At 38.0% G+C, this 27,208-nt stretch overlaps 1 protein-coding gene across 1 annotated transcript; it reads right to left on the reverse strand.

Annotated features, from left to right (window-relative positions):
• Positions 1–589: 589 nt before the first annotated feature.
• chfr.L (checkpoint with forkhead and ring finger domains, E3 ubiquitin protein ligase L homeolog) lies at positions 590–26,978 on the reverse strand (the record flags this gene model as incomplete). Its single annotated transcript, NM_001095771.1, is given in 18 exon segments — positions 590–2,887; positions 3,981–4,053; positions 5,263–5,370; positions 6,765–6,852; positions 7,266–7,336; positions 9,700–9,783; positions 11,883–12,002; positions 12,482–12,621; positions 14,510–14,672; positions 14,991–15,145; positions 15,694–15,844; positions 16,505–16,669; positions 17,012–17,137; positions 17,899–17,958; positions 18,081–18,190; positions 20,940–21,039; positions 21,795–21,924; positions 26,917–26,978. Coding segments are annotated over 17 exon segments (1,878 nt in total). The 3' UTR covers positions 590–2,844.
• Positions 26,979–27,208: the final 230 nt, after the last annotated feature.

The raw sequence follows: 27,208 nt of genomic DNA on the forward strand, positions 1-27,208 counted from the left end.
AGGCATCACTGAATATGCAACTTTGTTGACACATCATGAAGCGCGAGGAAGCCCCATACTTAGTCTGGCTTAAGTGCAGCGCTCCTTATTGTGCGTCCGTAACAATGTTCAGGTTGTGCATGTGGAAACCATCCTCGCGGTGCCATTTAGACAGCAGACACAAGTTGTACCCAGAAGTGTTCACAGGAAATATTTCTACCTTAAAAAGGAACAAAGCTTCCAACAACATATATAGAAACAGGCAACACAGAAAATCTACAGAAAGCTCAAACATGATCATTTTATGGGCTTTAACAGTTTTCATTTGAAGGAAGTGGCATTCTGCCTCCGAGTGCCATTAAACAAAGTATGCGAGTAAACATTAATAATGACACAAGATTCAAGTAGGAAATCCAAGGTCTGCAAAAGCCACTGAAAGTACAGTATTATAAATAGCCATCACATTGAAATATTTTTCCACCACGGAGTTTGAAAAGTTGAAGTCGTGAATGTCAGTTAAAGGGGTGGTTCACCTTTAAGTTAACGTTTAGTATATTATAGAATGGCCAATTCTCAGCAACTTTTCTTTTTTTTTTTATAGTTTTTTTTCTTTTTTTAAATTTTTTTTCTTTGCTTCTTCTGACTCTTTCCAGCTTTCAAATGGGAGTCACTGACTCCATCTAAAATACAATGCTCTGTAAAGCTACACAAGGATTGTAATTGGTTACTCATTTTTCTATTCAGGCCTCTCTCCCATTAATATTCCTGTCTCTTAATAAAATCAGTGTATGGTTGCTAGGGTACTTTGGACCCTAGCACCCAGATTGCTGAAACTACAAACTGGAGAGCTGCTAAGTAACTCAAAAACCCAAAATAATAAAACATTAAAACCAATTGCAAATTGTCTCAGAATATCCCTCTCTACATCATATTAAAAGCTACTTCAAAGGTGAACAACCCCTTTAACACTCGTACAAGCAAGCTGCCAAAATATTGCACACGTGAGAAACAACAGAAATATCAGATCTCAGCAGATTTGGTATTTTAATTTTTTGCCCTTTCATCTGACAATTCTTTTAACCATTTTTCACCTGCATTACTTAACAGTAACCAAAATTCAAGAAGTGTAATATAAATGCCTGCACCCATCGACTATACATGCCATTACTCTTGTAACATTAAATTACCAAAATGTCAGAAAGAAAATGAATATCACCGAAAAAACAAATGGGACAAAACGGAATCTGGATAACGTCAGTAAACCAGAAACACAGTGCTTCACTGTTCTATACAATTGGTGTTTTGCACCCCAAATTCAGATTATAGGGTTGTGGAATCAATTGTTAGTGTAGTCCATATCCCAGGAGAAGATACTATTACTTTCTATTTATACAGCACCAACATATTCTGCAGATGCTTGTAGATCAGTCCCTGCCCCAGTGGAGTCACAAACTAAGGTTCCTATCACATTTACTCACTAGGGTCAGGAGCCAATCAACCTGTATTTTGGAGTTGTAGGAAATCATACAAACTCCTTGCAGGTTTTGCACTGCTTGGAATCAAACCTAGGGGATGTGGTACTGCTAGGCAGCCAAAAACAGCTCCTTCGTTCTCAGAGCGGTCGTTTACCTTTGCTCTGCTGGAGTGCCAAACACTCCAATTGGCTGTTGGGAATGGAGAGTCATATACTGTAGCCCACAGGACAAAAGCATATGATTAGTAGTGATCCCAATGCTCAAGGGTCCACTAAGAAGCACAAACATCATATTAAAATAGAAAACCACAGAGGATTGTGACATCTTAAAACCTGGGGATGTATGTAATACCTTTATACTTCATTGCAGCCCCCCCATTCTGGGGACACATATGGAGCACACAAAAAATATATGTTCCATTATGGCTAAAATGTATCACTGAACTGTAGTATTCCCCATACATGCTACATGAACACTAACAATAAGACTGGCACTTAAACATGTGTCTGATACACACATCCAGCTGTACATGGTGGTGGAAAGAGGTAGCATGGTTGTTAAAGGGTGAGTTCAGAAGCAGCACCTCTTTCATTACCTCCATTCAGTCAACAGCCTGTTGGGTATTTACTCCAAATGATACTCTCTAAAAGTACATGTGAACATTGATGCTTTTGAAAGATTTGCAATGCTAGTTCAGAATAGTGTTTCAAAAGATTTACAAATCATTTGGAAGGAAGAGGATGTATTTACATTGCTTATGTTTGTAATACAGTAGTACCTTCCGGTGCAGGGAACTTGTCCACATTCTCATTTTCTGTCTATGCAAGGACAGGTAAGAGAAAACTGGAAGTTAGGTTAGGTAAGCTTATAAAACATGGGGCGGCTGCTGCTGTCCTAGGCAGAAGGAATTTGTATCTTCACTGGTAGATATATATAAGTAGAAACACATTACTAATTTAAAAAGTCCAAAAATCGAATTCAACCGTTTATATTTTGCCCACCACAGATATGCAAAGACGGCTGTCAATGGGCTACAGTCACTCAAATGAGAGCGGAGAAAAATAGGCCTAATGTCATACACTTTGCATAGCCTGATACAACTGTGGAATAACCACATCTGAGCCCTCTGTAGTTAACACAAGGAAGATGACGCTAATACATGAACTCAGCCAGAGGGCAGACGTGACGCTATGAAGACATGTAAAGGCCCGCTAGCAATAAACTTATTAAAACGGAGGATTATAATGTATACGTTTAGGTCACAGATTTTGTGATGAGCAGTCTCTCTATCACATCAGAGAGAAGGTTAAAACTCAGTCCCAAGAGAGAGATTCTTTGTCTTGATCCCACTTTATAAAGAGGCGCAAGATCGTTCAAGCATTGCCAGTAATCAGTTCTTGAAGCGGGTTTGTTCACATATGTGATTGAATTTCCTGAAAGATACCAGAAAATGTGCATCAGTTTAAATACAAGAAAAAAGTGGGTTCCACAGGGCCAGCCTTTTCAAAACGGCTCTGGCCCTGTGGGCTAAAAATGTTAAATCAAAGAATGGCTTGGTCATCATAGAAGACCCCTTTAAGTGCATTTCTAGCAGGTGTACCTTTACATGATTATACAAGAGCATTGTCAAGTGCACCATACACTTTGTAAGTAGAAGATACTAAAGAGGGGAAAAGTGCAAAGGAATGGCAAAAAAGGTGCTCAAAGGAGAACTAAAGCCTACCAACAACCCCAGTCCCCTTCCAACAGTCTCCTTCCTGATTTTGAGCCACAACAACTTGGAGTAGAACTGGATCTATCTATATACTTTTCTAATTGCTGCATAGTATTGTAGCAGAGATATTGGACACCACCTTGTGCTGTGTCGGATTCTCTCGTGTGAGATTGCAAACACAGTTGAAGCTGTGTTCAGATTGGCTACAACTGCACATTCTCCTGCAGCAAGTTTCCACAGAAGAGGACCCAAAGAAGTGGGTGATCGTACCTGCTAACCAGACTGAACATTTTTTTAGCCTGTTACATAGATAGATGCAGTTGTGTGACTCATGGGTAGTGTGGTTTGGGAGTGGGGAGGGAGGCCTTTGTTTGGCTTAGGGTTGCAGGAAGGTGTTCATTCTCATTTAAATTAATTTGCCATTTTCCAGTACAGAGATGAGAAAAAAACAACCAGTCTTAAAGCAAAGTATTTAGTATTTTCAACAATATCTTCTGACATCCTATGTATAATAAATATTGAAGGTGATAAATCTAAAGGCTATGGCTCGCAGTTGAGGGCTTTTTGTTATCTGGGTAACGAATAGCTGTGCAGGGTGACCATATACTTAGAGCGACTTCCTATGAATTTCTTCATGTATCGCACACCATCAAGCTAGTTTCCTAACTATTTAGAGGACCAATGGGCCCATACAAGTGCCTATTCAATCACTAGGGAGTAATTATGCAACAACATGCCCACAATCACAGTGTGATGCATAGCCGCACTAAGAGAAGGCTAAACACATTCGTAAATATAACTATTTTACTTACATAGCATGGTGAGCTTTAACCTGAGTTCTGCAATTCCGTCCCCAATAGCAATTTGGCCGAGAAGTAACAGTCACTAGAAAATAAATCCAGTTTTAAAAAAGGCTTTATAATCACTTCATCTAATAATATATATTAGTTTTTTCAATGCTTTAAAAAGTACCTTAAATTTAGCAATTTAGGCAATTTATCCTAATCTATGCAAAAGACAACAAAAATCCATGAAGCAGTTTCCGCCCTGGGACCTGGCTTTTACAACACATATTTCACATTTATAAATGTTGAAAAAAACAAAAGTAAATTCTAAAGATAACCTCATAGAAAATACATTTTTTTAGACCTATGGAAATCTGAAATCAATTAGCGCTTTACAGATGAAATATTTTGGCAACTATATTGAAAACATTTTATATTTTGCACATCCTATTAACCCAGTTTTAATTTTTTACATCAAACTATTCCTTTAAGCTGGCGATACAAATACGGAGTCACTAGTTTGGCTAGGTCACAATATGAGCCAATCTCGGCTTATTTGCCTGCTTGCTAGGCCCAATCAGACAGATGGATCATACTACAGGAGTATGGGACTTGTTGGATGAGCAGCTCATCAACTTGCTGGTGCAGCTCTTGCTTGGAAGGATTTCAAACCTACCTGACATATATTTGGCCATTAACACAAAATAAAGCAGTGGGTTGGCTGAATTGCATCTTGCAAAACAATTCACTTCTAAATGCCAGAGAAAAGTAATGTTCCCTATACAGCACCATAAATATGTCTTCTGCGGTTTGGTTATACCTTTTGTTATATATACAGTTCAAACTTAGCTTGTCTGCATCAATGGGTCAGCTTGAGCTTCATGGGTTACTGATATTAATAGAAGCAATAGGCTAGCTACAACAATCAAGATGGTGCTGAACTGTAACTGCTAGTTCTCCCCCAGTCCTTTGGCTATGAGATGTTAAGAGTTTTAGTTCAACAATTCAAAGATATTCTTGCAAATTAGGTGATACTTTCCAACTATTATACTCGTATTAGTTGACTTGATTCCCCAGAGTGAAATTTGTTGCTGATTTTTAGTTCAACAACAACTGGAGAACAGCAGGAAACCCAGTCACTGTATGCAGTCTTTAAAAAGTGTTTGCCCAGTACGAATTGCAATAATTCTGAGGTTTCAGCAAGTTTAATGGTGCTGGTGTACATATCAGTGAGATCTGTAATGTGCAGGGAAAGACCAATTAAAGCCTTGGTTTAATGGGGACACAGAGAAAAGAACAATATCTTTACCTGGTAGCTCTGAAGCTGGGATGTTTTGTCTGTACTGGTAAGTTAGAATTCTAAAGTTCCGCAATCCACAAAAGTAGCAGAGTACAGTGGTTCCATTTATCCTGTAATCTGTGGGACCAACAATGGCATGTTACAACTGTGCAGACTGTGGAATTAGAAATAGCAACCAGGTCAATAAAGAAGAAAACAACTTTATATAAAAAAAAAACAAAGAGTAACAAAGCGGATTAATCCAATACCAAGGAAAAGAACACAGCTAATTAATCCTGGAGTAAGCGAGTTGAAGGACTGTTGCCATGTTTTACTCTTTCATTCTGACAAGTGGGAAATCACTGCTGCCACTGGTGATATTTTAACAGGCAAACAGAATAAACTAATGCAAAGATGTACTTTCCTAGTCAACAGAACCCTGGAAAAATAAGCCCAAATCCCCATTTGGTTTAAATTTTTTTTTGCAGTCCTTCTGCATTTTCTAATGAAGCACAGTGAGTGGGTCTCACTGGACAACAACTTCATTAATGGTGTGTAAACAAACTTCTGTGCTGGTATCACAGATGGAACACTGCAAATGATACATGTCCTTTAAAAAAACCACCTAGGCCTGGGTTTTGGATTAAGCTTGAATCACACTAGGAAGTGTGTATGTATATTTGTATGTATGTATGTATGTATGTATGTATGTATGCATGTATGTCTCTGTCTGTCTATCCACATAGATATAGTGTCTTTCTGTTTTAGTACTGTGTAATATACACTAGAGGCAACAATTCACATGATCCAGTATTTTAGTGGATTGCTGCAGGAGCTCCATCTAGTGAATAAATAGAGCAATGGCAGCCTAGAATGTTAAATAGCATTATCGAAAACAAAAATTTGCATTTGTGCCCAAACACGGTTTTTAAAGGAGAGAAAGTATTTATTTGAAAACATAATTCTAAAAATGTAGATTTTAAGGGGAGCATATGAATATGTCTTCTGGCCAATAACTTAATTACCCTTAAAAAGTAGTTCAGCTCTGCTGCTATTTTTATAACTGAGAAATTTTGTATAGTCCTCCCTGTAAAAACCATGTACATATCACTGCAGGACAGCAACACTTGAAAAAGAGCTTTGCTCAAAACATGGTGTGTTCAAATAAAGACTATCGGTTGCAGCCTAGTTCTGCAGCGTGATCGTTCTTCCACTTATTTTCTATCACAAATGGTCGGCCATGCCTAGCTGTGGAATAATGTTGTATTGCTTATGGTCTAAGGTTCAACCACACAATTTTCCTGGTTCAGATGCTGGATAGTTATGCATTTCAACTTTCATAGGAAAAGTCAAACAGCACTGATATGCTTGCCCAGCTGATGGAGACTCAAGTTGACTTCAGTGGAAGCTGGAGGGAGATGTGACCTCTGTCACTTACTTGTCAGATTAAGCAGCATACATCTTAAGCTTCATCTGCAGCAATGCTTTAACAACCCGATTTCTCTTTAACTAAGAATAAAAGAGGTTCTCACCAGGAAGCATAAACACCCCTCTCTGTACAGCTGCCAAGCTTTCATTCAGCATGTCTTTCCATGTGAGCCCCCTGGATGCCAGGTAATTCTGAAGCAACACAAACATGAGGGAAAAACCTCAGCATTTAGTAATACTGCATACTTCCAGTTCTTACAATTTTCAGCAGGTCATCTTAATTCTTTAAGGATTCTGTTGTATTTTGTTGTATAGCACATACAGAATTTACAAAAAGTAAATATTACATTGCAACTCTAAGCTAGTCTTTCATTTAACACTATAACCACTGTTAATTTTCAGTTTGTGGTTAATATGTCGTATTATACTAGCAAATCAAGTAGTATGGGGGTCCCTCCACCCACAATAAGACTAACAGATAAATAAAGCACAATAGCACAATCCTGCATGCTTGCTAATGAACATGTTAAAATAAGCAATGGAAAACTAATATAGATTAAACTGAAAAAATATATTGTTCCCTTTGAAGACCTTTATAGTCTTACCTTGAGGATGTCTGATTCATAATTATTGTTATTCAAAACCCCGTCCAAACATTTGTCTCCTAGATTTAACTCTGTGGGGAAAAAGTGGGAGACCTACGTCAAATTTGACAGCTGCAAACCACCAACGAGCCTAATAAAAACTGATCTCCAATTTGCTAGGTAGCCACAATATATTCACATCTAATACAGACTTGGACGCGGATATTCTTTACCGTCGAATGCTGCATCTTAGCCTTAAGTATAAGCTTCATGGTACAAGAGCAGCAAGTTAACGAGAGAGCAGCGTGAAGACATTTTTCTTGTTTTATCTGTCTTAAAGGGGTGGTTTGCCTTTAAACTGACTTTTAGTATGCAACAGAATGGCTAATTCTAAGCAACTTTTCAATTGGCCTTCATTTTTTTTTTTTTTATAGTTTTTGAATTATTTGCCTTCTTCTTCTGACTCTTTCCAGCTCTCAAATAGGGGTCACTGACCCCTTTTAAAACAAATGCTTTGCAAGTTAGTTATTGCTATATTTAACTACCGTATATACTCGCGTATAAGCCGAGTTTTTCAGCACCCAAAATGTGCTGAAAAACTCAAACTCGGCTTATACGCGGGTCATACCTCCTTCCGCGGCCCCAGCAGGACTGTCTGTGACTGACTGTGTCGCCGCCCGGAGCAGGTCCAGGAGCTCCGGGCGGCGTGTCCTTCCCTGCCGGCGTTCGCTCCCAAAATGGCGGCGCCCATGGCCGCCACGTGGGTAGCGGCCGGCGCAATACCCAAAAGTGATTTCCGGTTTCATTATTTCATTTAATTGCTGATCATCATTATAGCTAAGTAAGTGGCTGTAAGATATAAAGCACCCACTTTGCAGTTTAATGACAAAGTCATTGATAATGATATTTGAACTGAAATTAATAATGGTTTAGTTCTAATAGCTTTTCCATTATTACTATTTGAAAGAGCAAACAAAAAAGTAATAACAATGACAATCTCACCAGGCTTAAATGACCTAGGCTTATACACGAGTCAATACATTTTTCCAGTTTTCTTAGAAAATTAGGTACCTCGGCTTATACACGGGTCGGCTTATACACGAGTATATATGGTACTCATCTTTCTATTCGGGCCTTTCCTATTAATTTCTAAGCCTCTTATTCAAATCCGTGCATGGTTACCAGGGTAATTTGGACCCTAGCAACCAAATTGCTGAAATTACAAACTGGAGAGTTGCTGCACAAAAAACACAAATAATAAAAAACGAAAACCAATTGCAAATGGTCTCAAAACAGCAATCTATACATCATACTAAATGTTAAAGGTGAACAACTCCTTTAATAACTAAAAACACAACTTACGCATTTTGTTAGAAGTTCTAAAACTGACCTTGTATGACATAGTGAATCCCTGTGTTATTACAAAGGGAGCTATACATCCTACCTATCAAAGTTTTATAGCGTAGTCTCTGATAGTCACAACAAAGTTACATGAAGAAAAAACCCACTTTCCTCCATGGTCAGGTTAGAAGTGTCCATCTGTGTATACTTCTCCTAGTAAGTATTATCAATAAACTTATTTTCTTAAAGCAACATCATTGATCTTAGGGGTCCTGTGAAAACTCCACAACAGAACACATGGGTGATCCTCACCTCAAGGTAAAGACACCTGTATTTTGAATAGATGTTTGGGTGCCACAACCACAGTGGTTATAAGCAAAATTTAGTTTTCACAGTTCTCAATAATTTGCCTCAGTATTTGTTCTGTGGAAAAAGTCATCCCAATAAAATGTCCCATGTACCAAAAAGCTTACAAAACATCAGAAGGGCATGGGTATATGGAGCATTGACTCCTCTGCTCTCAGCTTGTATTTTTTCTGCGGGCTGAAAGAAGTTTATCTGCTTTCTTCCACATCTTTGTGTTTCTGCACTGAAAAATATAGCTTCCGTCTGAGTGCAAGTACCTGCACTCAGATGGACGTTGTGCTTTTCAGTGCAGATACAGCAGGGAGCAGAAGACAGCGGCTCCATTTAATCATGAAAAATCTATGGTTTATTAAGATAAACCGGGCTATTGCCATGTTTGGACCTTGCAAGGTAGATCATTAGATACCAGCATACAAATAAAGGACTCCTGTTCACAAAACAGTCACAGCACATGGGTGAGGAATGTGGAGTTGTATGCAAATAATCTAATTATATACCTGGCATGGACCAAACCTCCTCTAGCTTCAGTTTTATGGTTTAGCTATGAAATAAAACATTTTTTGATGATTACATGATTAACAATAGGCAAAATGTACGTTCAGACACTATTCATTGAACTCCTGTTAAACAAGGTGGCAGAAATATTAAAAAAAATACCATAGCGATGCCCCCATGTAATGGCTATTACGTAAAGCAAAGTGTGGAAAAAAGTTCCTCTAAAGAATAAGAATCTGTGCTGCTGCCTTACCACAGAATGGAGCTAAACACCCAAAGCAGCCCATGCGGTTGCATCCCCAGTACATGTGGCAAAATGGCTCCAAACATATAGTGCCTGTAAAAGCAAAGAGAATAGAAGTGTGATGGGGCTAAAGAAAAATAGCAATTCTTGATTAAGGCATCAAGTCTTTCCTTTTGATTTGTATTTGGGGCACAAGGCAAATCTAAGTGCAGGGGCTTTCCCTATAAATACTTCTAATTTTAGTCAACAGGGCAAAAGAAAACAAGTTATAGCTCACCCCATACTAGGACAAGTTTTTTAGAATGTTAGCTTGCACTTAAGTATTTTGTACTGTTCAAAAATATTAAGTTGCATTATTGTGGGACTTAATATATCTGTGTTTAACTGATAGTATTCTTTTGCATTGGACTTTATTTCACCTTAGTCTAAAACAGGGGTAGGCAACCTGAGGCTCCGGAGCCTCATGCGGCTCTTCATCCTGCTTGCTGCGGCTCGGTCTTGCGGCTTTGCATATTAGGTCAGCTATACAGCCCTCACACCTGCTGGCGGCTGCTTGAGTGTGTGACCGGGGTAGCTTACCACAGTCGCACACTCAGGAGGTGGCCAGCAGTTGCGAGGGCTGTATTAACATCCCAGGAGTGACAGGCAAGACCGAGCCGCAGCAAGATGATTCATCATGGTCTTTACTACGATCACAAACTCAAGACAATAGAGGGAAGATCAGCATTGAAACAGAATTTACATTAAACAGATGAAAACACTAGCATTTAATAGGGCTATTTAGGGATGGGCGAATTATTTCGCCTTGTTTTGCAGAAAAAATGGCGCCCATAGACTTGTATGGCGTTGGGCGTCAAAATAAAAAGACGCACGCCAAAAAAAAATTCGCCGCGCGACAACATTTTTTTGACGCCCATAGACTTTAATGGGCGTCGGCGCCATTTCTTTTTTTGTCTAAACTAAATGGGTCCTACACATACACACTGCGCTTCTGTTTATTGTATTCTGTTGTTGTAACAGTAAAATTGAAAAAAGGTTAAAACTTTTAAACGTTTATAATCTGTTTTATGTTTTGCGGCTCCAGACTATTTTTCTTTAGTGGAAGAGGGGGCAAAACGGCTCCTTTGTTAGTAAAGGTTGCTGACCCCTGGTCTAAAAGGAACGGTACAAAACAATTTTCCTCCTTAACAATATTGTAGCAAAACTGTTGCAAGTTGTGTTATTCTTTCATAAGGCACACAGACCCCACTCAAATCATACAAAGTTATTTTGCTAAATAACTAAGGTTCCACGTAAAAAAACAGTAAGAACAAAAAGAACTAATTTTGAGGAAACAGTGTTGATTGGTCTTGTTGGAACTTTTTTTTTGAACTGATAGAGTACCACCAAGTGGTGAAAAACAAGCAGAAATAAAAACTTTTTCCAATTACTACCAATTTTCTATTTGTGACCGTTTCATTTTTCACCTTCTTTTGTCTTTCTAAAGCAGTTCGGGAGGGGCATAATGACATAACGACGTAATTGCCCACAGCGGCCCATGAAAAAGCATTTCAGTCAATTGTCCAATTACCTTTGAGCCCCTGAAATTAAGTGATTGTGTTAAAAAAAGGCTTTTTATGCAATCTTTTTGTTCAACCCACTGAATTAAAGCCGAAAGTCTGCAGTTCAACTGCATCCGAGTTGTTTCATTAAAAATTCATTGTGGTAATGTACAGAACCAAAATTTGAAAAAAGTTGTCTCTGTCCAAAGATTTATCGACCTATCTGTATATGTGAGTGTGAGTGCATCCGCTTGTCAGACAACTGAAACCCAGAAACGCAGAGTACAATCATGGCCTCTCCTCTTCCATATTATAAAGACGATCAAAATATAACCCAATGGTCTATCAAAATGTATAATGAAAATCTTTATTCATTGGAATGGATGAGAATAGCAAAACAAGCAAGAAAATTTGAAATGATGACAACAAAAAGATTGTGCAAGATAGCAGCTCTAAAGCAATTATCTGCACTATACTAATGAGAGGTTTTACAAATAGATGAGACTATCACAGCATTTAATAACTAGGTTACCTTTTAATGTGAGGATGGAACAGCTTCTCTGAAAACTTCCCTCACCCATCAACCCCCAAAAAGGCCAAAGAGCCAAGGAACCATGGTGAGGTGGCAGAGTGAGTGAGACTTAGCCTTACATTGCTGTGGTGCCACATGAGAGTTGTGCTCCCGTTCTGCCCTTCGGTCTGGCATCGGCTGGAAGCAGCAGGTGCAGATCACGTGGCTTCCATGTGAAGGGCACACATATTCCTGGGTAGCTACAAAGAACAGAAAATCTGATTGGCCTGCCTTTTCTCAGTTGGGAAAATATGAATTAATAGTATTCTTATTTGCAATAAAGATGAGGAATATAACAAGCAGAAAATGAATATATATCATGCGTTGACTTCTGTTAGTCTGTGACTTGTGTAGGTAATATTAAAGGTGAGCCAGTTGACAATAATAGGATTTAAACTAAACTAGCCTGCCCATTTACACTAGTTCCAGGACTTTGTTTTGTGGTGTACAAGAGCACCCCTGATATCAGAGAAGCTGGGGCCCAGAAGATACAAGAAGGTTAAAGGCTAAATGGTGTAACGGGTAGTGTTCGTGCAAATCCATATGATGCCTTTCAAGAGTCTACACCTGCTATCCACCTGACCCATAGGTTTTTGGTCAACCAGCTCATCGCTGCTTGAAATACAATTTTTCAAAGAAAGAATATTTACAGCCATTTCACAAATAAGTGATAACTAACCCGTAGGAAAGTTGGTAGAGGTAGAAGGGGCATCTCCTTGTGTCCGTGAGGTTTCTGTGTCAGAAGGTGGTGGATATGGTGGGGGTTGCATACTGTGGCGCACAAATCCAGGGCACTGCCTGCACACAGTATAAGGCTGGCTACAACATTAACACAAAGATATGCAATACACAGTATAATATGATTTTATCAGCAAAGCATACAAGATTAGCATGTGTCTGTAGGGCATATTTATAATGATATAGTATACACGATTCACGACAAAGGACAACAAGGAAGTTTTATAGTATTATTTAAGGAGGCTTTATAATATTATTTTTTTCAAATCTTTACTTGCTCTGCACCAATAAACACTACAATTTAAAACCCTGATCACCTTCAGGCATACACTTTGGTCAGTTTCCTCAGAAATTCATTTCTATCTCAAATGTTTTGCAGTGTGGGAGGAAAACAAAACACACTGCAGACACAAGGAGAAGATAAAATGCTTTATAAAGCCAACTTTTACACCATAATATATTAAACACCTATTAAAAAGAATATTTTTCAGTTTGTAAACCAAAAACGTGCTCAATGAAAGAACAGATTTACAACGTTTTAAAAAATATTTGGTAAATTTATTGCTATGAAAAGCTGTATTGTCTGTTCTTTTCTTTGAACTGCTGGTCCTGACTACACGTACCACTGCAATGTGGCAGTCAGTACTCCTAAGGCAAGCACTTAGGCTAAACAGGGCTGAGAAAAGCAAAGGACACGCAGATAGTGCTTTTAATATCAATTACATTTATAATAAAACCTAAAGCAAGTGGGCATTCTCTGTAATTTTGAAAAAAAATTCAGCCAAGTGGCTTCTTCAGTTCAAGGGAGAATTCCACAGCATTTCAAACCCTTAAGGATAAAGCTGGCCATAGAAGCAAAGATATAGTGAAGATAAACATTTTCAGGCCATGTGTGGAAGAACATTTTCTTACCATGGTGATCGATCATTTAGTCAATCGGACAGGTCAGAAGATTTCTGTCGACAACAATAATACCTCTGCATGTATCGTCTATCTGATGATATCAATGGATGACTGTCACTACTATTTCACGGACACAATTTTTGTTTGTTGTCTGCCAATTAATGGCCAGGACATTGTTTGAGTTGTAATTTTTCCTTCTTTAATCTGAATGGTTAGTGGTTAGCGATCGATATCTGAACATATCTGTGCAATTAATAAAATCTGCAAATCTATGGCAAGCGTTATACAGTCACAATGATTCAACTGTCATCATACTGGTATTAAGGCAATGCCCCAATCAGATTCATAATATCATTTTGACTGGATGACATACCTCTCTGTGGGTTTCAGCCAACAACTACCTAAATAATCTCACGGATAGTAGAATTGGAATTTGGCGACTGTATGGCAGGTTTAAAATGATGAGGAATTCCCTACCACTCAGTTAAACTGAAGTCTCTCTTAAGTCCAGTTGCTTTAAACTTATCACTACCAGATACTGTATCATGAGAATCTTGACAGGCATACATTTCCTTTCAGTATGCAAAATTCTATATTTAGGTTTGCAGTTAATTTAAAATGGATTTTGTAAAGGATTTTAAGTGTTTTACCCCTCCCCCCTTCTATCTGTAAGTCAGTCTAAAGGCAATGCATTAGAAAATAATACCTTCAGTGAGTTAGTAAAACGAGGGCAACGGTCTGTGCTAATAGGACTAGGCATATCTTATGTATGTATGTATGTATGTATGTATGTATGAATGTATGTATGTATATATACACCCATACACAGTGATTTATTTTCTTTAAGAAGAATGTTACTATGTCTGCATAATGTAGGGTTCCCAAATCATAAGTTTAAGACCAAATACATAAAAATGTAGCAGAATATTGGCAGATTAATCCAGTCACTTCTCTCTGTGCAGTATTAAAGCTTTAAACCAAGAAATACATTGAAAAAGTGTAGACATATAAATAGTGTCATAAATAATAAATAATGATAGCTAAAAAACCAATAGCAGCCCCAAACCTTATGTCAGAGGATTCACTATCCACATCAGAAAGTTCCAGCAGATCCTCAGAGCTCCCCTCTTCATCAGAGAATGACCGACGTACCTTTGGCTGTAACATATCTTGTGTGATCTTATTCCGTGCATCCATACTACACCTGTCTTCCTCACTGCGGCATTTCTCTGTAGGGATATACAAGCATTAAAACTGCCGTACTGCAGTGCTCATAATAGCACTGCTGACATTGTCCGTATACAGATATCCTGACATTCAGTCTTTTGCATATTTGCTTATTTAATAATAAACTATTTTGCAGGGGAAAAAAAACTAACAATAGTAAGAATCAGAATTTGTTTATCATAGCATAAAAATAAACACATTGTTTTGTTTTATACAATAAACTCATCGTTGGTGTTCTTTGCAATATTCAAACCACTTACAGTGTATCCAAGGCAAACACTGCCACTTGAAGGTGAGGAGGGTGTAAAGCAAAAGCTTACCTGGATGCTGGATCAAATAGGCCTCCACCAAATTGTTCAGTATATGGTTTTTACAGATGCGCTCAACAGGGCAGCGGCAGGTGGGGCAGAGGGAAGAGCGTTCCATCCAACCAGAGTAGCAGGCAGCACAAAAAGTATGCATGCATGGCTGCAAACTGATAGTAAGAGAACAAAACTTCAGATACCCAGTTTCTGCTAAAAGGTGAATTTAAAGACAAAGTAAATAAACTGAAACTGTTCACAGCATATTAATGCGACCTGAAGAGATGAGCGAAACATTTTGTCATGCGTTTTGCCGTCTGTGGAAATTTTGGTGAACTGCGTAAAAATTTGCCCAGCAGCTAGTTAACTTTGCATGACAAAACAAAAAGGACGTGCAACAAACGCATACATCATTTTATCCTTCACCTCTCCTTCCACATCAACCAAAGGAATCTGAGGAATTTTGTTGCGCATATTTTGATGGGACAGATTCGCTTATCACTAGTGACTTGTATGTGCACCAAAATTCGTGTACAATTGTGATGATATAAACAAATACATAAATATAACTAATTGCAGCTCTGGAGGCAGCCATTATATGGTCATATAACTGCTCAATTATATATTTGTTTCTTATCTGGGGTTAGGGTAGTACTTTAAATATTTTGGTTACATCGCTAATAACTGAAGTTTTATGCAGTGAATTTGACAGTAAGATTACCTGACACAGTCATGTAGCAATTCCTGACAGATAATACAGGTGAGTGTTTCCTCCATCTTATCAGGCTTCATACTTGGCGTCTTGCTTTCATCGCTTGCTCCTATTGGACAACTTGCAGGAACAAAATTTTTGTTGGTTGTCCAATGGTCCTCTAGATAATCAACACTACAATTAATATGATTATATTTCTCAACTATGAATAATAATTGAGAAGTTGAACATCAGAACTGCTCTCTCACGGCACTCCCTCAGTATACTGCCAGGTTAAAGTTAGTACAGTATTATAATTAGGGAAGTAGATAATTGAATGCACATTTTCTGATAGAAATTAACTGGCAATGAGCACATTTTGGAGTATAGCAAAGGAGCATTTTATTTAATTATATGGATTAAACCTTGTGAATCTTAAATGCTAATCCTCATACACATGCATGATGCAAACAAAATGCAAAGGCACTTTTAGCAAAGAAAGGGGATACTACGCTCTATGATCCAACATGAAGTCCAAAAGTACTTCTGGGAGAACTCAAGGTCTCTTGAGCAAAATTAATTTGATCATCGGCAGGGTTTACATTCATTTCCATCAGTAAAACATATATTTTTGATTATATGAGTGGAAGGTTGATTGCTCTGGTAGGAAACTACAAGGCAGTGGGTAGAATGAATTGGCAACAGGTATAACCCAGGCTAATATGATTCTTACTGCAATACTCTTGCTGTGTATAGCAGATACAAACATTAATTTTGGGCTTCAGATAAATGTCAAACAAATGTGCGTTAATATTTAAGCAATTTCATCAAGATTACTGACCTGTTCTAATTCTCTTTTTTGGAGGACCTAGAGATCCCTGCTCCTGTGTTGATAAATTAGATTTAGGAATACTAGCTCTTATCGCAGGGCTTGCATCTGATGTGGAGCTGTGGCCTCCAAGACTTTCCCCAGACTTCTCAGCACTCTCAAGCTGTACCCCAGGAACTGCAAATTACAGGTGTGCAGTAGAGTCATGATGAGTGTATATATGGAACGTTATATAGAACGAAACCTAGATATGCAACTTCAAAATTTGTGAATTCAGGTGAATCTGCTCTGAAAGATGTAGCAGCATTGAAACCAAATTCAGACCTTATTTTTCAGGCTTCTGTGTCTGTGGAGTTCTTCTAAACATCAAAACATTGAGTCAAGCATTCTGTACAATGTTTTAGGAAAAAATGCTTAAGACTTTATAAAACATTGGTATTGATATAAGGAGATTTGCCCACTGTGAAAGGTAGTTACCCAATGCCCGGGACTTAAAGAACAGAGTGCAAGCTGTCTTACTTGCAGAGGTAGTAGGTGTACTGAAAAGACTGGATGTGGAGGTGGAAGGCTGAGGTTCTTCATATGATAGCTGATCATCTTGAGACGACAAAGTTTGAGTCTCAGCTTCCTCTGAACCTGAGGTATCTGTAAAAATACGAGGTAGCTGTGTTTGCTTCAGAGGCTCTAGTATAATTCATATAAATTACCTACCATATAGCCACGAGGCAGCCATTCAAACATAACAAGTTTTGGCTCCACTAATCTAAAAAATTAAGGATGAACAAGGACAATTAAATCCACTGACAGCCACTGTCGAACTACATTTTCCACACTTGCCAATAGCTTAAAGCTGTCTGGGCATTCTGCATGTTGAAATTTATACAGTAATGGCCAAAAAATATTGAAATTAATCTCACTAGACCAGGCTAAATTACATTTAAAGTACTAAGCAAATGGGAGTGATAGTAGCATACACGTAGGATAAAATCATGAGTAATAAAAGTGCGCAGGGAATAAGATACAGAATAATTCTCCTAAATATGTTGTTTTAGCAAATATAGAGGGATGATGATGTATTAACTATCATTCCTTTTTTGAGTGTTACCGATATGCAAAGCTTGTAAAAGACTTAATAGCTCTAGATTTAACAAAAGATTTTCTGTCCCAAAACATTTTGTTTTAGCATGGAAAATAATTGTTCAAATTTTTAATCTATATACAATTTGGATAAATAATTTTTAAATTAGCAATTTCTCTTTGCCTCAAAAACAATGCCTTTTGTAGGGTTTTCCCTTCTATAAAATTAGGTACTAAAGCCGATTTTTCCCTTGCTTATTAACTGATTGACACCATTTAGTAAACACTTGATAATCAGCATTTGTGTATTTGTGTTGTAATAATTGTACCTGCTGGATCATGCAAGCTATCTTGTCCTTGGTTTAAGGATTTGTATAGGTAAGCAACATCTGAAACACAAAATCCATGACTGTAAGTGGTTATTGTATCTACATTTCCACAACTGTAAAAATATATGCATGCATACAGAAACAGGATCAAACTGACTGAACGTAGAAGAAATTCAACTTACTTTGTTCAGGCTCATTTTTCCTATAGACAACATAGATCACATCACCATTTTTCAAGGGGTAAGTCTGTTTTCTTATTACTTTCAGTTTGTTGATTACTGTGCCATTTGTGCTATAGTTGAAAGAGAAGTTTTTTTTTTAAGAATAAAACGTATAAATCACAAATAACCCATGAAAGGTTATAAAAAATACTAAACAAGACTAGCCCTCCCAATCCCAAAGTTTACAAAGCCCGCCCAAAGAATAGTCAACCAAATCACAACTGCAGCTCGAATAACATTAACCTCTAAATGGAAATCTTCAATGACTCCCAGCATAAAAGAGTTTATCTCCAGGGTTGACAGTAATAAAGGGTTTGAAGAAATGACAGCCAGAATAACTAACAAGGCACAACAATACATAAAAACATGGCAAATCTGGGAAGAATACTTCGCAAGTTTACAGAATACGGGAGATACAGTAGATAACCTTTATACTTACCCCCCCCATACCATGAACATACCATGAACAAAGAGGAACCAGTCAATGACCTACCCTCTTCTCCACTACTAGAACAAACAATGAATTGATTTACAGAGACTATCAATGCAGAACCCATTGTCCATTAAGAATGTGTATGCTGAAAATCTGACTGAACCGTTATAACTGTATGATTTTCTTTGTTTTTTTTTTATTACTTATTGATCCTATGTTTCCCTATGTTTTTGTATATTCATGACAAAAACTAATAAAAATATAAGTTACAAAAAAATAATAAACAAGTCTCCTAAACTGTTCATGGTAACCATGTCTCCAGTGTTTTAGACAGTCTTTCATCCTGTAGGTCTAGAAATGTAGTGTATAAATCGAAACATGCCATTTTGTGGACCTAAAATATTTTTAAAAGTCCTATAGTAAGGTAATGTTACTCTGGAATTCATTTCATAAGGTAATTATTTAGGAATGTCAGAACACAACCTGAATAAAAGAATACATGTATATACTCCTGGGTGATGGACACATATTGAACTTGTAGGGACACCCCCAAACACAAACTGGTAATGATGGTGCTTTCTCTGGTCAGCAATAATTTGTGAGTACCTACAAGAAGTTAATTTAGCACAAAATGTGTAATGTCAGAGATGTATAACTGAATAACTATATATTTTGTCATGTTATTTATGCTGCTTTTGTGGATTCTTTGAGTGCCCACTGCTTGCATTGCCTTTCCATCAGATTTCTGATGCCCTAACTGAGGGTCTGGGTTGGTGCACCTAGCTGAACCAAAATCATACTGGACCAACTGAATTTCTAGTCTGCCCAGGAGTTCTCACTCTTGCTCAAGCCAGGATTAGTTGTTTTTTTTTGGTTTGTTTTTTTTAAATGTTCATGAAAACAGTAAATACGGTAACTGGAACTGTACAGGACAATATAAACAAATATATTATGTTTACACTGTTTTGAAGTTAAACAAACAAGCAAAAAAACAAACAAAAAAAAACACCAAAACCTCCCATAACTGTTCACTTAGAGAAGACTGAAATGAAGCAACCGAATGTACATACTTTTAGGGGCAGATTTATTAAGGGACGAATAGTAAACTTGAATTTTCAATTTTTTTTGGGTGTCAATTTGAATTTTAATCCTCCTATTCGAATGTATATGTGAATTTTAATCCTCCTATTCGAATGTATATTCGAATATGAGATCACACCTTGGAAATATTTGAATATTCGCCAGCTAAACCCTGCCATTCATGCACAAGTCAATGGCAGAGGTCCGTTGAGCCACTTGGAGACGTTAATAGCCTTCCCTATATTCCATTTTTTTTTTTTTTTTCAGAGAAAAATTTGATTCATGTCATTCGGATAAGATTCGAATCTTCGGGTCACAACTATTCGATCGTATATTAGACATTCACATTTTTTCGCAAATTGTCGAATTGTGAGTATATTTGAATTTATTAGAGTAAAAAAAATCACATGAATTCGAAATTCAACCTTTGATAAATGGGCTTCATCTGTTTTAAAGCTTAATAGAATTAATAAAGTTTGGGTATGGAATCCATTATATGGAATGTTTAGAACCTGGTGTTTTTTTTCCATAATCTTGATCACAATACCTTTTTTTAAAAACATAAAAACATTTCAGCATTAAATAATATTATTTTGACACGAATATGGATTTTGGTAGCTTAGTTACGCTCAACATACATGGACTGTGTAACGAGTAATATATCTGTTTAAATTGTATAATATGATATCACTTGATGGAATTCCTTCCTATTGTAATTGCCATGATACATTCCTTTCATGTTTAAAAAGATTAAAGTTTAATTCATTTAAAAAAATATACCTATACCGCTATACTAGAAAAGAAAAGTACATGTAGAGTGAATAGTACTCTTTTTGGTAAAATATGGCCATAATGAGTTTAGAATCCCTTTGGAGAAGACTAATGGCCCTTACACTGCTGCGTTCCACCGCAGGGGAACACATGAAGAATAGCAGCCCATTCTTCTGGTGCTTGCATGTGCCTGAATGAGTAATGTGCAAGCTACCTCTCGTTCCCCTGCAGTGGAACGATGGAGCGATCCAGCACAGGAGAACACCCGTGTGTTAGGCCCTAAGCCCTCTTTCTGTGCAGGGTAGTATGTTTACAGCTGGGGTCATTTTCTAGTACCACAAACATCTGTTTTGGCACAGTACAGCCCCATGTTAATTACAATAATAGTCATTTTAGTTTAAAAGGTTTTGACACTTGGACATTTTCTCCACAGTTTTTGTTTTGTGCTTATTATATCCTATAATTCTGAAGGACATTTGAAATACCAACACTCATGTATATTGATGAATTTAGATGAATTTACAGAAGTTGTTTACCTGGTGTCCTCTAAAGAAACTTCACCAGATTCTTCATTCACTGTAATTTTGCAGTGTTCTCCAGACACTAACTTGTTTCCAGGGAAAGACAGGTCACATGCTGCAAAGGAAATATATTACATTTGTCTGTATTGCTTTGTCAGCCCACCAAAAATATTGATGTATTCTCTTACCTTGTATTCTACTGTTACAATGATCTTAGTTTTATACATTAACCTTCAACCCTCAAATTCAAGCTATGCATTAGGCTGCCACAGAATAACAGCCAAGCCCAAATTTTACAGTGTTTTGCCAAATCAACTGATCTTTGCAACTATATGGGCAAATCAGGATAACCTGAACCTCAGGTAGAACATAAGATCAAATGCAAATAGAATGTGATCTCTTTGGTCTCCATGGCTCCAATGCATCAAAAGAAACCATATCAAAAGGTGATGGCTGCCCATGTATAGTAAATGCCTGCAAAGGATTATCGAAGGATTATCAAATAATTATCAAAGGATTATCAATCAAACTTGAGATAAATGTGCACTTGTGAACAAGTTGATGGGAAGAATGTTCACTTCTCTTGTGCAACCAACATGCTGGGCAAATATACAAATATTACAGGACAACTAAAGCATGATCTTACAATGTTGTCATGATATTAATTGTGCATTTACTCCAACACAAACATACATCCAAATTTAATGACAAGGATGCAAGTTTGTTCACAGTCAGATCATAGCCATGTTTGCATGTATACATTTCAATACTTAAGCTCTTATAGACTGCCTTGTAGCACGAACAGCACATTTTGATAGATGTTATGCTGCGGGTTTTATATTCTGTGTTACATTCTAGATAAAGAATTACCTTTCTTTCTTCCTATTGTCCATTCCTTTTTGTAAAGAAACAGTTCAGATGAAGAGTCCGTCTCAGCTCCCAACAGTCTACTTAGCTTCCCCCATGGCTTCTTCTCATCTAAGCCTTCCATCTCGACTCACTTCTGAACAATCAAGAGAAAAATAACAATGAGTTGGTGGTAGAACAGCCCAAAATAACACAGTAAGGAAACTAAATGGAGAGACCCTCCACCTCTAGCAATCAGACACAACAGCCACTCGGTCTGAAGTGAAAGTCATTATTGTATGAGGTTTCATTATGGACAATAGATTTTTACCCTCTCTCATGTATAACGCCACAAAGGAAAGACGCCCTTTGCTTTGAAATCCTAGGCTATTTTTGCAATGGTTAAAATGTAATGGGCTATTAAGATCAAATGCCCGTTAGAACAAATAATACAAAGTATATATGATACAATGCTAACACTGCAGCTATAATACATTACATAACTATGCTTTAAAATATTACTTCAATGCTCAGATAAAGACCTGCTTAGCATCACACTGGAGAGGAATGAGCAGTAATAGTTCAGATGCACAATCCCTGCTGCTTTACTAATAAATATAATGGGAATCAGTTTATAATAACAATTGGTCTATTGCAATGCTTTCGGGTTTTCACAATCAGACTGGGGGTTGGGGACAGCTGTCTTTGCCTGTGCAACTTTGATTGGATGAGGAGGTGCTATGGAATTTGAGATGGGGCAGAGTTTAGGGAGGTGTACAATTTTGTGGGGGAGGGCTGCTTCCATTTAAATAGCAAGTGCAAGCTTTCTTTAGTTAGGGTGGAGGGGGGGGGGAGCCACAAAGCTGGGTAGTAATATTTTCAGATGTATTTCCTTGAATATAAATAGAAAGCTATAAAGTAAATAAAGTGAAAATGGTTAATAGTGCATATTAACCATAAACCATGGAACTATACAGAGAGAACCTACAACGGTAACTAGAATAAAACCACATTATAAAGTGCCATAGACTAAAGCTAGCCATAGACATATCTTATGAATCATCGTACGATCGGACTTTCCCATCTCCCGACCTAACCATTCTGATCAAATAAAGTACAAAAGAACAGATCAGCCGATGTTCTGCCCCTGACAGCAATCGTACCATAGTTATGTCCGACAAAAGCTAGTGACAGTCACCCTCTTAAAATCATACGATCAGCAATACATGCAGAGATATTATCCAAATGACCGATCTCCGCCGGACGAAAAATGTCGGGACTCTCCACACGTGGTCTGAAAATCGTACGAATCCTCAATTCGTACGATCAGATCTTTGCGTCTATGGCCAGCTTTCGTCTGGTGGCTTAAAGATGCTGATGAAAGGTGATGTTTTTAACCCAAGAGCAAAAAGATTTTTTTTTTCTGATCCACTAGCTAACACAACTAACATTGTTTTTTAAACTTATTATAACCACAGCATAATAGGATGAAACATACTTTCTCTCAATTTAACACCCAACAAAAGAGAATAGTAGCCATTTAAATATCATTCTAGCAGAGTTCACTTTATCCTTTGCTTTAGTAACTGAAAAATATACTACGGGTCCACTGTAGTGCTACTATAAAAACAATAAGCATCCATTATTCAGATATAGTATAATAATTAGTATTTGCAGGTGAATTGACAAGAGCCTAAGGCAAGCCAGTTTTTAAAATATATGTATATAAACAAATGCCAAAGAGAAGCACTCCTTTAAAAAGGAAACTGCCTAGGTGCCAAAAAAAGAACAGATAGCCCCAAAAACTACAGCGCTCAACAAGTCTTTCATCACAAAAAAATTTTTTATTGGTTGATAAGTACAACAATTTAGTCATCTCAACAGAACAAAAAAAAAACCATGGAGAAAAAGCAAGCACTCACAGACAAGAACTGCAGACTTTATTTATGCAAATAAAGGACATAACATAGCGTTACCTGTTTTGTGCACTAGGCCCTTAATGGAACAGTAATGCCAAAAAATAAAAATGTTTTAACGTAAAAATACTATTATAGTTTATATAAATAAACTGTTGTGTAGCCAAGGGGGCAGCCCTTCCAGCAAAAAAGGAGACAAGGCTCAGGTTACATAGCAGATAACAGATAAGCTCTATAACAGAATACAATTGGATTCCAGAGAGTGCATCTGTTATCTGCTATGTAACCTGTATTTTGAATGGCTGCCTCCACGGCTACATAGTAGTTTGTTTATATAAGCTACATTAATGTTTCTAAATCAAACATACCAGTTGTATGAGTGCAGGGAAACACTACATTATATTATCATTACTTTAAAACATGTTACTTTTTTGGTGTTACTGTTCCTTTAATCATAGGTTAAAAATCCAAGTCTCCTCTATTTAGTTGAAAAATGGCACTAAAATCCATTGCTAGTAAGCAACAAAAACAGAATAGAAAAACTTCAAGCATAGACACATAGGACCCCCTCCATAACCACATTGCTTTGAAACACCCAGGACTTCACTGTACTCTGTATCAATATATCTATAATTGTGCAGTGGGGTTGGTGGCCAAAGCTAGCCAATCGTATCCGGTTTTAGGCTCCCTAGTGGCAATCACTGATCAGAAACATGCGCACTGGACAAACCTTGGGTTTTTGAGACAAGGGATACTATGCAGCTGTGCCAAAAGATAAAACCCTTCCGTGTGATTTCTTTGTATAAGCACATTCATTTTACAGCGCTGCGCAATATGTTGGCGCTCTAAATATATATGTTAATAATAATTAAATAATAATACAGTGCAGGGTTTACTTCTCTTTTAAAGAGCAAGTCAACCCCAAAATGACAATTTGACGAACAGAAGAAAATACAATTCTAAGCAACTTTACAGTATACACTTATTAAATCTTTTTAGCGCTTTTAAAGTTATTTGTAAAAACACGTTTTTACTTTATAAACAATGTTGCAAACGTCTGAGACAGTCTGAGACACTAGGACAGAGAATAGAAAGAGACGGAACAACAGATTTCGGTGACATTACATATTATTATTATTATTATTATTAACATGCATTTTTGCAGCACTGATTACATATTCAACTAATGGAAAAACCATAGAAAAATGTATTGAATGTATATTGCAAAGTTGCTTAGAATTATGTTTCCTTTTATGAGGCAAAACAAATATTTTTTTGATTTGATTCTTTAAGTGACAGTACCATGTTTTTTCTCACATTTCGCCTATTTTATAAGAACATCCATCATCCAAATATCACAGAAACTACTCAATTGCCAACTCTAAACTGGTTTGAATCCTTTGAATGGTGCAATGGACCAGCAAGCATAAAGGACAGTACTGAGGGTCATCACTAATATTAATAACAAGAAAGCCACAACCCTGTACAGTGGAAGGGTGTACATATACAGTGGCGTAACTATAGAGGAAGCAGACCCAGCAGTTGCAGGGAGACTGGACTGTGGCGTCTGCGTTCTCAATAGCTAATAGTGATGTGCTGGTCAGGGTTTTCCTGACCCGCGCCCGACCCTAACCCGCCCTGCTCCAGCCCACGCTTCCGGGGTCCTTTTATAGACCCGCGACGACCCGCCCCGCCGATGATGTCACAATGACTCACAAAAGGGCCGGGGCGAGCAGACGCGAGACTATAAAACCAGAACCAGGATGTTGGAAGCTGGCATTTGAAGGTGGCAGGCGGGGAGAGCAGGAGAAGAGCTCAACCCGCACCCACCCGCGAGGAGCAGTGCGAGGTAATACCGCGGGTATCGGGTCGGCCCGCACATCACTAATAGCTAATAAGAAACCCCCCTCCTCTCCAGCGCTCTCTTGCTGGTGAGGAAGGAGACACAAGTCAGGGCGGGGGCAGAGTTGGGGTGGGGCAGAGGCGGAACATGGGCAGAAGGAATGGGCCCAGAGTGCGTCGGGGCTATTGTTGCCACCTTTTCTGAAAAAGATTATCGGCTGGTGGGGGCGGGCACAAAAAGGGGCAGTCTGTGATGTAAAAAGAGGCGGAGCCACACAATGTGCCACAAAAGGGGGTGGAGCAACATTGTGCGATGTCCAGAAGACTGAAAAAAAAGTAAGTTCTGAGCAAATTGGGGGCAGGCCAAGGGCTTTCTTTAAGGGTATTACAAATTACCGGCAACTACACTGCTGGTAAATTTGTAATACCGGCCCCATGGCAGGTGTTTTACCGGTTAGGCCAGTAAAATTCAGGTCGGGTGGTAACACTAGTTGGGGCCCCCTGAAAGTTTTTTGCAAGAGGGGCCGGTGCACTCTAGTTCCACCAGTGTACATATCACATATAAATTACTTACAAACACTGATACAGAAGACAAAAACAGGACCCTGATTTTTTATCGCAAATAATCAGATATAAAAAGTTAATCGTTGGAAGGCTTTTGGGGTGATTACAGAGAAGACTGTGCCATGACTTAATATTGTCAATTTGAAAAATAATGTACATCTGTAATAAAATAGAATGATAAAAATCATTTTGTGTCTTTAGTGCTACTGAATTTGTTGGTGACATTTTACAACACGGGCTACGTTATAATCTAAAATGACTGGGTTTTTTAATAACATGTATTTTCATCCTGCGCCAACATATTTATATTGTGACTGCAGCGCTGTACAATACAAGGGGTATATGTGAAACACACAACTGTACAATCTCAATGGGGTGCAGCAATTGTCATAGGGATACATTTTCATACAAAGGCAAGGGACACCCCCATATGTAATAAAAGTCACTAAGTTTGCCCCAGAGCAGTAACCCATAGCAACCAGAGATTTGCTTTTAAACAGGTTGGTTGCTATGGGTTACAGCTCCTGGGCTACTTTGTGAGAATGTTTATGACATAACCCTGGATGTTTGTGCCCCAACCCTAATAAAGGGGAATATACTGGGTGTAAGCTTGCAGGGGTTATACGAGTAATAACAATCCCACAGCCATGTATGTATGTGTATATATATATATATATATATATATATATATATATATATATATATATATATATATGTGTGTGTGTGTATGTTTGTATGTATGTATGTGCAGGCAGTATAGAATCTGACAGTGTTGGGCAGGGCCTCCGTCAGGGGGGGACTGGGGGAGCCTGTGTTGCACTTACTTGGAATAGCGGCCTCCCTGCTGTCAGTGAGCTGGAGACTTCGCAAGGGCCTTCCCCGTCGGCTTTTACCGGGACTTACACATCTGTGTGACAGAACAAGCAGTGCGGAGACTGTGTATGAGAAATAACAGACACAGACAGCAGCAGCAGGGGCCTAATAAGCCAGTTAGTACATACTGCCGAACAGTGTCGCCTTTCCGAACACAGCCCGCAGCCCCGAATCGCTACTTACACCTCCCGACAAGCTGTTAAATGCAGCCTCCTAACAGGTCCCTATAGTCTTACAGAAAAT

Source organism: Xenopus laevis, chromosome 1L (assembly GCF_017654675.1).
Source record: "Xenopus laevis strain J_2021 chromosome 1L, Xenopus_laevis_v10.1, whole genome shotgun sequence".
NCBI lineage: Eukaryota > Metazoa > Chordata > Amphibia > Anura > Pipidae > Xenopus > Xenopus laevis.